This window comes from Ailuropoda melanoleuca, chromosome 3 (assembly GCF_002007445.2).
Source record: "Ailuropoda melanoleuca isolate Jingjing chromosome 3, ASM200744v2, whole genome shotgun sequence".
NCBI classification, from domain to species: Eukaryota; Metazoa; Chordata; class Mammalia; order Carnivora; family Ursidae; genus Ailuropoda; species Ailuropoda melanoleuca.
In genome coordinates this window covers 21,582,408-21,592,182 of record NC_048220.1, presented here as the reverse complement: position 1 = coordinate 21,592,182, position 9,775 = coordinate 21,582,408, and the positions used below count along the sequence as shown (strand labels likewise).

Genomic DNA, 9,775 nt, shown 5'->3' with positions numbered 1-9,775 from the left:
CTCCCTTTTCTGATCTCATTTTGAATTTTGCAGTGGCGATATCAGGTTCTCAGAGACAGGACAAGCATCCATTTGCTGCACAGAGAAGAGGCTTCTCAACTCAGGAGCCACTTGCTTTCTGCTCGCTCAGAAGGCCTTGATTTCTGTAGTGGATTCCCACTCCAACTGCCATTTAAAGCATCCCAACCCTTCTCCCCCTTCCTGGGCTTCAGCACCTTTCATTTTTCTTAACAGCCAGCTAGGCTCCTTCTTCGCAGTTCCTCCTGTCTCTTGGCTGCTCTCAGCAACGGCATCCACCACTCTCTGGGAGAGAGAGCTCTGACCCGTTCTTGTTGGTCTCTTGGGAACCAAGCTTCATGTTAGTCACAGCATCAGATTCTGGTGCAGGAGAATTGGATTAACCCATCCATTTCCTCTGTGGGAGGGAGGCAGTAGAGTGACTGACAGGTGGAATGCTGCATCAATGTCTCTATTTATAGCCTGCACCATTGCAACTGGGTGCTGCTGCTGTGAAGGGAGAGCTGGGTGCGGGGAGTGACAACACGACCAGCAGGGCCAGGAGGAGCAATTTACTTCTGAGTCAGCAGCTTTGGGGAAGGTGAAGGAAGGAACTTGGCTGGCCCAGAGTTCTAGATGGAGAATGAACACTCAGCCCAGTCTCTAGGAGTACAAGTGGGGCAGGTCTACTTTAAAGCACAAGAGTTAAGTAGTTGCTCTTCCCAAGAGACTGAGACCTGGGTTCTTCAACTCTTTGGCCATATCCATGGCCTTGGCCATCCCTAAGCAACTTCCCCCATGCTGCCCAGAACCTCTCTGGGCCAAGCGCTGAGGACCCCAGGCAACACCGATGCTGCTACTAAGGAGCTCCCACGCAAGGGCCATGTGAGGCTGTGGAGGTGGCCTAAGGCAGGAGAGCTAGGAGGAACAAGGCTACCCAAGCCCTAACCCAACTCAGCAGTTGGAGCTTCTCTGAAATCCTCCCTTTCCCTAACGTTGGCTTGTATGGCAGTCCCAAGGATGTAGACCCACAAGAGGGAGAAGTGCTTCTTGGTCATTGTTAGGCTCTGGGCAGGCACCTCGAACACCACGCAGATCTGCTGTCCCCAAGTGCAGCACGGTGCTTTACAGACATCATTTCTCTGTCGCCGTAAACCAGCAAGATGGGGCTTCTTGTTATTTTATAGTTGAGAAGACTGAGGCTCCCAGTCCCATGTCAAGTGCACCAACAGCGGCCAAACCGGGATTTCCTCTCCTCCGGCAGCCCCAGGCGGCACCCCAGGCAGAGTAAGCTTTCCCTTACTTCCCCAAGACAGGTCAGGTGAGTGCCCTGGAGGTGGGTCACCAACGAAGAAAGGGGTAGTATGAGGGCCCAGACCCTTCCTTCTTGGCACCCCATTAGCAGGCTTGCGGAAGCGGACTAGTTTACGGGGATTCAGTCCCGGTATTGTCACTCTGAAGAGGACGGCAGGTGCCCGGGTGACCTCCTCACCTGCGCTCAGAAGACAGACGTCTCCCATCCCCGGAGGGGAGGGTGAGGAGATGGCCACAGGGTCGAGCAGGCTGGGAGAATGAGGAGTGAGGGGAGTAACTGCGGGCCGGGGGCGTTCGGCTTTCCAGGACAGCTTTCTCCCGGGCTAGCTGGTGTGGGGGTGGAGTGGGAGCGGACGGGGCGGGCCCGCGGTCGCCCCAGGGCGGCGGCGCCGGGCCGGAGGGGGTGGGGAGGAGCAGCCGCCCTGTACTTCCCCTTCGCCGCTAGCTCTACAACAGCCTGATTTCCCCGAAATGATGGGGCGGCACCGGCCAATAGGCGCCCTCGCGGCTCTTTAGGAGGCGGGGCCGGGCCTGGGTTGGGGGAATCCCGCTAAGTGTTTAGATTTCTCGCCGGCGCCGCTGCCCCGGCAGAGCGCGCCACTACTTCGTCGAGGCAGGACGTGCGCCCAAGCCGGGCTGTGCAGAGGCCAGCGGGAGCCGTGCCAAGCCAAGGCCAGCCTTGCCCAACGGCCCCTCGACCCAGGCATCCTCTGCCTTCCCGCCGCTCCCTCCCGGAATTGCGCTTCCAGCGCCGACGCAGCTGCTCCAGCCGTGCCGGGACCTTCGGGCGCCGCCGCTGGATCGCGCCCGCCGCGGAGGTGAGCCCGCCTTCGCCGCGGGGGGACCGGTGGCGTCGAACAAAGGCGCGCGGGGCACCAGGAAGTGGGGGCCGACAACCACAGCGGGGAGAGTCTCTCTCGCGCGCGGCGTTGCCTGGGCCCCCGCGCGGGCTCGGGAGGGCGCTGGAGGAGCGGCAAGCGGCAGCGCGGGGAGGGCGGGCCGCGCGGCGTGGACCGCCCACGAGCCGAGGTTGCCGGCGCCCGGCCGCTGTCGCAGATCTCTGTGCGCGCAGCCACCCGGGCCTCTGGGAGGCTGGGTAGATTTGTCGCGCGCATCCGTGAGCGGTGCCGGGGACTCGAGTGTACGTCCGCGCGTGGGCGGCCCGTGCTCCCCGCGCGGGCTTTCGGCGGTCCCAGCTCGGCGCCCAGGCCTTAGGTTTCAGGCTGTAGGTGCAGGTGTTGGGGGCCTGGGGCTTGCTGCTCTGGATGGCTGGCGGACCTGCTGGGGCTACGGGAAGAGGCGCCACAGGTGTTCCTTCGGCTACTTCGCGGAGGAGGGGAGCCAGGCCGGGAGGGATGGATACCTTGTCTGGGAGCATCGTAGAATAGATTGGGGGGGGTGACGGGTAGAGTGCAGGGTGACTGTTTGCCACTAGGGAAGGTGCACAGCTGGTGGTAGTGGCAGCAACTCAAGTAGGGGAATTTATTGGCATCGACCAAAAGAAGCCTCCCCCTTCCGAAAGGATTTGAATTTGGGGAGGAATGTTCTGGTAGTAAGATATCTGTGTATTTTATCTGTTTTTCCTGTACATAAATCCTGAAACTATCTCTTGCATGCCTGTCTCCTCCCAAGAGTGTTTAGAGGAGTCTGGGGGAAGGGGCTTAGGTGTTTTTGCCCAAGATCCTGAAAATATTTGGAGGGCAGTTTTGTAACAATGAAAGCCCCTTCCCCCGTGATTGCAGTACTTGGTACCTGGTGGAAGGCAGAGGAAAGTAACTGAATGACCTTGGTGGGGGGGGCTGAGGAGGTGGGGGTGGTGAGGAGTGGCTGGCAGGGTAGTGCCTAAGGGGCTGCTCTGCAGACTCCCAACAGGAGCCTCTGTGTTCTCTTTACAGCCAACATGCCCATCACTCGGATGCGCATGAGACCCTGGCTAGAGATGCAGATTAATTCCAACCAAATCCCAGGGCTGATCTGGATCAATAAAGTGAGTGTAACCTTTTGGGTTTTTCTGCCACTATTTTAACACATGCTTTTTGGGGGACCAAAGCTTCAGATGCAGCTCAAAAAGGGAAGTGATGGGGAGGAGGCAGATGTGTTTCCCAGTGGGTCCTGCATGCAGGGAGTATGCAAGGCCCAGCTTTGGACCGCACTTGGCCAACTTCTGCCTTCCTCCCTTCTTCGGTATGGCTGGGGCATGCAACTAAGGGCACTGACAGTTTCTAGCAGCAGGACTCTCCCGGTATCTGCAGAGCCAGAGTTCTGATCTCTTCTGAGGGAGACCCCTACAAACATACAGCATCCTAAAGGGTTCCAGTCAGACAGGAAACAGAGAACTGGGCATTACTGGCAAGAAGAATGGCTGGTTCAGCAAGGGACCCAAGAATTAACCTCGCACTATTGGCCCTGGCCCGGGGAACCTCATGCTGGTGCACAAAGGGCAACACAGACCCTGCAGACTTAGTAGTAATAATAATATTCATAATGATAGCTCATGCTTACTGTATACTCCCAAGGAGCGAGTGTGACACTATGCTAAGTCCGTTACTTACATTGTGTGATTGAATCCTCACAGTAACCCTGTGAGGTAGATCCTGTTAATATCTCCATTTTCAGATAAGAAAACTGAGGCACTGAGAGGTAGACAATGAGGTCATGCAAAAAAGTGATAAAGCCAAGATCTGAACCTGAACTAAAAAATCCATAGTGTTAACCACCAATAATGATAACAGTGAGACTTAGTCTTTATATTTGTCACTGTGATTTCTAGTTTCACAGAGTCACAGTGAGGGGCCAGGAGGTATAGTGACAGTGCCAGTGTCACACAGGTAGTCAGCATCCAAGTCTGGCTTAGGGCTCCCTCAGGTATGGCCAGGACCCCCTGTGTAGGAGCCAATGGTCCCAGGTGTCCTAAGCAGCCCCGTATAATGGATGGAGTTCTCACTTGCATGTTGGTGTGCTGAAAAGCCAGAGAGCATCCCAAGGTGCTCTGTATGGGTCCCAGCACATCTGTAACAGGCAGGGGGACATCTTTGCTGAGCTAATGTTGCCACAGCTCTTCAGAACTCAGAGCCCCTTCTGAGAGATCTGGAGTGAAAGAGTAGTCTGTTTCAGCCATTCTCAGGATGGGTCAACCCAAGCCAGATGTCAGGCTGAAAAGGGGAAGTCAGCCTTTTCCCAGACCTGGGGGGCTGGGCAGACTCATGCAAAAAGCCTGTGGCCTCTGAGCTGACAGAGCCTTGTATACGTGTGTGTGTGCTGTTTAGGAGGAGATGATCTTCCAGATTCCATGGAAGCATGCTGCCAAGCATGGCTGGGACATCAACAAGGATGCCTGTCTGTTCCGAAGCTGGGCCATTCACACAGGTGTGTGCCCTGGTCTCCAGACCTGGAGGGGCCAGGGAAGAGATAAGGGGACTCGCTTCTGTTAACACAGAGGTTCTTCAGTGGGGTCTTTGAATTCCCTGAGATTGTGTACAGAATTTGGGGATGATCAGGGGGCAGAGTTATATTTCTGGGGAAAAGGGCCATCGTTTCAGCAAGTTCTTAAAGGAACTTGTGAAATCAGTATCTTAGAAAGTATGATTTCAGGGAGTTTGTGGGTGGATAAGCCCTTGTGAGCCTGGATACTGAAAGTACCCAGATCTTTCATTTTCTTGATGTTCACCAAGGTCCTGGCCCAAGGCCCATCTGGTTAGCAGCCTCCTTTTATCCTTGACGGTTGGGGCTCTTGGTCCATCTCAGATCAGTTAGCACACCTATCACTAACTGTTCTTTGATGCCTGCTCTCTGTCCACTCCTGTGTTTGGAAATATCAGATAAACCCTAGTCCCTGCTTACTCTCTGGCTACTGACAGCCCAAGCAGAGAGACTGTTCATGGTCTTGCACCAGTGCACAATGCAGCACTTTAGGACATACAGGCCCTCTAGTACTTCTGGCTGGGCCCTTCAGAAAGGCTTGCTGGATGTGTTTGAGCCAAGCCTGGGCATTTGAGAAGCCCCGAGGCCTGCAAAGGGTCACCCAGGAATACTGGCGGTTTGGCCAGTGTGGGTCTCCGGCAGCATGAGAGCTCAGGGCTACTCTTGCCTTCCTCCTCCCAGGCCGGGGGGCAGCTGAGGATCCCCACCTATGGCCCTGACAGTCCTCTTCACTCTTCTGCCCACTAGGCCGATACAAAGCAGGGGAAAAGGAGCCAGATCCCAAGACATGGAAGGCCAACTTCCGCTGTGCCATGAACTCCCTGCCAGACATTGAGGAAGTGAAGGACCAGAGCAGGAACAAAGGCAGCTCAGCTGTGCGGGTGTACCGGATGCTTCCGCCCCTCACCAAGAACCAGAGGAAAGGTATCCAAGGGCTCTGGGTCCTTGGGAAGCTCTGAGGGAGGGAGGGAAGAGGCAAGAAGGGCAGCTGCGGCTGGTGTGCCTGTACCAAGACTGACAGCCTATCTGCTTCACAGAGAGGAAGTCCAAGTCCAGCCGAGATGCTAAGAGCAAGGCTAAGAGGAAGGTGAGTGTGGTCCTGTGCTGCTAGTCTTTGGTCACCTCGGAGCCAGGGTGGGCAGGGGAGGAAGTGCCACAGCAAGCCTGGGCCTAAGCTCCTTTCTCCTGTTGCAGTCATGTGGTGACTCCAGTCCTGATACCTTCTCCGACGGACTCAGCAGCTCCACTCTGCCCGATGACCACAGCAGCTACACCGCCCAGGGCTACGTAGGGCAGGATTTGGAGGTTGAGCGGGACCTTACTCCAGGTGAGCTAGGCCAGGTCTGGCAGGAGAGCACACAGGTCATGGGGACGGCTCCTTTTCTTGGGTCTGGGAGGCACTGTACTTGAGGATGGTGGCCCATTGGAGCGGGCTGCAGGGCCGGGGCTGCTGGGTGTCTTGCAAACTGAGAAAGCACACAGTTCTGACCTGTGGTTTCTGCTGTCCTTCAGCACTGTCCCCGTGTGCCGTTACTAGTACTCTCCCTGACTGGCGCATCCCAGTGGAAATCGTGCCCGATAGCACCAGTGACCTCTACAACTTCCAGGTGTCACCCATGCCCTCCACTTCTGAAGGTATGTGCTTTTGGGGGCTGCCTGCCTGCCTGCCTGTTTGGGTCCTGGGAAGGGTTTTCTGGGGGAGGGACGATGCTCAAACTACGCCTAGAACTGACGGAGTTGACTGTGCAGTGCTGGAGAAAAGAGAGAAGGGGCCAGGGGATGCACTTTGCTCTGAGATTATTAGTTTTCCTCGCAGCCCAGTCTCTGAGGGTGAGGAAGGAAGCAGGGGGGTGGGAAGAGGTGTGGCTTCAGGGTTCAGGAGGCTGAGTCATTAGGACAGTGTCCTGTCCTGGCATCTCCGTGACCGGCATATGTCTGCTGGGAGGCCAGTGTGCGTACACGCGTGTGAAGTGGCATGGCGCTGGTGGTGCTGGAGCCGCAGGGCCGAGCCAACCTCTCTGCTCTTCCCCACCCACAGCCACAACGGATGAGGACGAAGAAGGGAAATTAACTGAGGACATCATGAAGGTAAAGTCCGTTCCTCCCCAGGCACTCTTTCGAAGTGGCCGCTGCTTAGGAGAGAGAAAACCACTCAGAGTTTACAAATCCAGAGGGCGTAGGCAATGGCTCCAGTGACCTGGCTGCTTGCATAGTCCTACAAATGTCACACCACGGTGTCCTCCTTGACTGGTGGGAGAGACACCGTGGAAGGGAGGACAGGAGGGAGGCCTGCTCTCTGACAGGCTGTCCTGGAGCAAAGGCCCAGGGCCTCAAACAGCGCTGAGTCAGCTGCCATCTGTGCCGGGTCCCTGGGCTGCGTCCTCTGCCCCAGCACGCCCCAGGCCTGCTGCCCTGCTGGTTAGGGAGTGCACATCAGCTTTTCATAATCAGCCTTTGGGATCTGTAATCTGATGGGGTTTTTTTCCCTTTCTTCTTTTTTTTTTTTTTTAGCAAATTATTCTCCAGGTTTGATTTTTTTTTTCCTGCTTCAGTTTTAAAAGTGAACATAAAAATGTTTTTGCAGTGGTTATACTCAGCCTCTGTTTCATCAGCATAGAAAACTTGAGACCTAGCTGTAGCTCTTTATCTCTAGCTTTTCTAGACATCTTTTCTTGACTCATGGTGCTAACCATTGCATTAAGCCACATTCCCAGTTGGTATGTCCTCCCCCAGCTGAGGACTTGGAGATTCCCCAGTCTTGGAGATTCGGTGCAGGAGGGTAGATGTGGGAGTGGGAGTCTGGGGGAGACCCTCACTTCCTAGGCCTCCGTCCTAACCGCATTCTACATTGCATCCATCTGAGAATGTGCAAAGGGCCAAGGGTATCAGGCTGGCGGGGAAGCTTGGCTCACTGAAGGCAGGGCCAGAGGGTGAGTCTGCAATGGAGGTAAGCTGATGGCTCCTTGCTCCTCTGTCCACAGCTTTTGGAGCAGACAGGGTGGCAGCCGACAAACGTGGATGGGAAGGGGTACCTACTCAATGAACCCGGGGCTCAGCCCACCTCTCTCTACGGAGACTTCAGCTGCAAGGAGGAGCCAGAAGTTGACAGCCCTGGAGGTAAGTAGTCCCTGGAGCCATAGGATTTCTCTGACAAGGGAGAACCTTGCAGGGGGTGGGAAAGGACTGGGGGACTGGGCCAGGGAGCAGCAGAGGCAACGCATCTTTCTTAAACGCTTCTTGGTACAGACAGCTTGTGAAGCAGCTGTATACAGGTTTGCCTAAAGATGAGGGGGGCTTACTGCTGTGGGTAAACAGTGGACGCGGCTGTGTCTGTGGCCTGCCAGGATAGGGCTGGGGGGGCGGGGGAGGAGAGCACGCCTGCCTTCACCCCGCATCCTCATACAACCTTCTTCACATCCTCTAGGGTATATTGGACTGATATCTTCAGATCTGAAGAACATGGACACCAGCTGGCTGGACAGCCTGTTGCCCCCAGTCAGGCTGCCCTCCATCCAGGCCATTCCTTGTGCGCCATAGCCGGGCCCCGGCCCCCTTTTACTCCCCTAGGCCAGCAGGACCTGGCATCATGGTAACTGTGATGCAAAGAAACAGGACTCCTGTGGGCTCCTTGACATGGCAGAGTATGACTCCATTGCTGAGCAGGGATGGGGCCTCCCTCCTTAGGACAGTGACCTCCTGGGGTCTGTCAGGCCAGGGTCTGGGCTCATCTGCGGGGTAAAGCTGGCCCTGCCTCCTGGGAAGATGGGGTTCGGAGGTGGATGTGTCAGGTGGAGGTCTCAGAGAGGAGTCAGCCTCCAGCTTTTCCCTCTAAGCCCAGCTGCCGAGAGAGGGTCTCGCTGTCACTGAGATGGCCCAAGGGAATGGACCAGTGACCTCAGAAAAGCACAGCGCTGACCCCAGAGCTGGCTCTGCACTAAGAGACAATTGCACTAAGTGAATCCTGTTCCCAAAGAACCCCCCGGCCCTTCCCAGCTGAGCCCTGGGGACTGTTCAAAAGCCAGGGAAATGTGAAGGAAAATGGGGCCCTGCAGGACAGTGCTCCCTCACCCTCAGAGGAGCTCCGCCCTGCTCGGGCTGAGGGGCTTGGGAAAAAACATGGCACTTTTTCTGGTGGACCTTGCCACTGTTCTGATCAGAGGTGTACACTAACGTCTCCCCCAAGCTCTCAGCCTTTGCGTTTATTTATATCGTGCCTTGCCCTGCGCCCACCTGCCCCCTCAGGCAGGCCCCTGGCAGCCCTCAGCAGGCCCTGGGAGGGAAGTGTGAGCGTCTTGGTGTGATTTTTAAAATTGGAAATGCCATCTAACCACTAAGTCATGTGTGACCACATACACACATGTGTGTAAATATGTACATTTGTCTTTTTATAAAAAGTTAATTGTTTATAAAGGGTGTGGCCTTTTATTTAGAGATACTTCTGATAGAGACAATTTGATGGTCTCATTCTGGGCATCCTGCTTGAACTTGACTGAGGGGTGAGCAGTGACATGCACCTATTGCAGAAGCCTTACAATTATGTTCATGGAGAAGATGACAGGAAGAGGGGACAATCATAGCACAGAGACATGCTCATATAAATGCAGTCACTTGCCCTTGGCTTTATAGCCAGGCTGTGAGTTGAACTGGCGCTCCAAGGCCTGAAGAGTGTTAGGTTTTGAGTTTTGAGTGATGTGCCATAAACTCTATGTCCTGCTAAACTCAAATGTAGTCGGATGCTCCTTCAAAAAGTTAACACCTGGTACAGCACGTCATGGACAATCACCACAGACACCAACCCAAAACTGGTTCCTGAGACCCATTGTGCTGGGCCTTACCTGTCCAGTTTCTGATGGAGGTGTCCTCTCTCTGCACTGTCCACAATAGTAGGCAGTGGCAAAGTCACATGTGCCAGCTGAGCGCTTGAAATGTGGCCAGTGCAATGGAGGAACTGAATTTTTAATTAGTTAAAATGCAAATAGCCCCATGTGGTCAGTGGCTACCATCCTGGATGGCACAGATAGATAATGGATTGGGGACAGATCTG

General features: G+C 55.2%; 1 protein-coding gene across 1 annotated transcript; it reads left to right on the top strand.

Annotated features, from left to right (window-relative positions):
* The first annotated feature begins 1,994 nt into the window (after window positions 1-1,994).
* On the top strand, window positions 1,995-9,135 carry IRF1 (interferon regulatory factor 1). The gene is made up of 10 exons (XM_034655996.1): window positions 1,995-2,129; window positions 3,207-3,298; window positions 4,578-4,677; window positions 5,479-5,655; window positions 5,769-5,818; window positions 5,926-6,058; window positions 6,244-6,366; window positions 6,770-6,819; window positions 7,713-7,848; window positions 8,156-9,135. Exons 2-10 carry the CDS (start codon window positions 3,212-3,214, stop codon window positions 8,266-8,268), a joined length of 969 nt encoding a protein of 322 aa, XP_034511887.1. The 5' UTR covers window positions 1,995-2,129; window positions 3,207-3,211; the 3' UTR covers window positions 8,269-9,135.
* The last annotated feature ends 640 nt before the right edge of the window (window positions 9,136-9,775 follow it).

Bases quoted from the DNA above. Each gene is read 5' to 3' on its own strand.
- IRF1 (XM_034655996.1), top strand. From the start codon at position 3,212: ATGCCCATCACTCGGATGCGCATGAGACCCTGGCTAGAGATGCAGATT. The intron at 4,678-5,478 runs GTGTGTGCCCTG...TCTGCCCACTAG, and splicing joins AAGCTGGGCCATTCACACAG to GCCGATACAAAGCAGGGGAA. The intron at 5,656-5,768 runs GTATCCAAGGGC...TCTGCTTCACAG, and splicing joins CACCAAGAACCAGAGGAAAG to AGAGGAAGTCCAAGTCCAGC.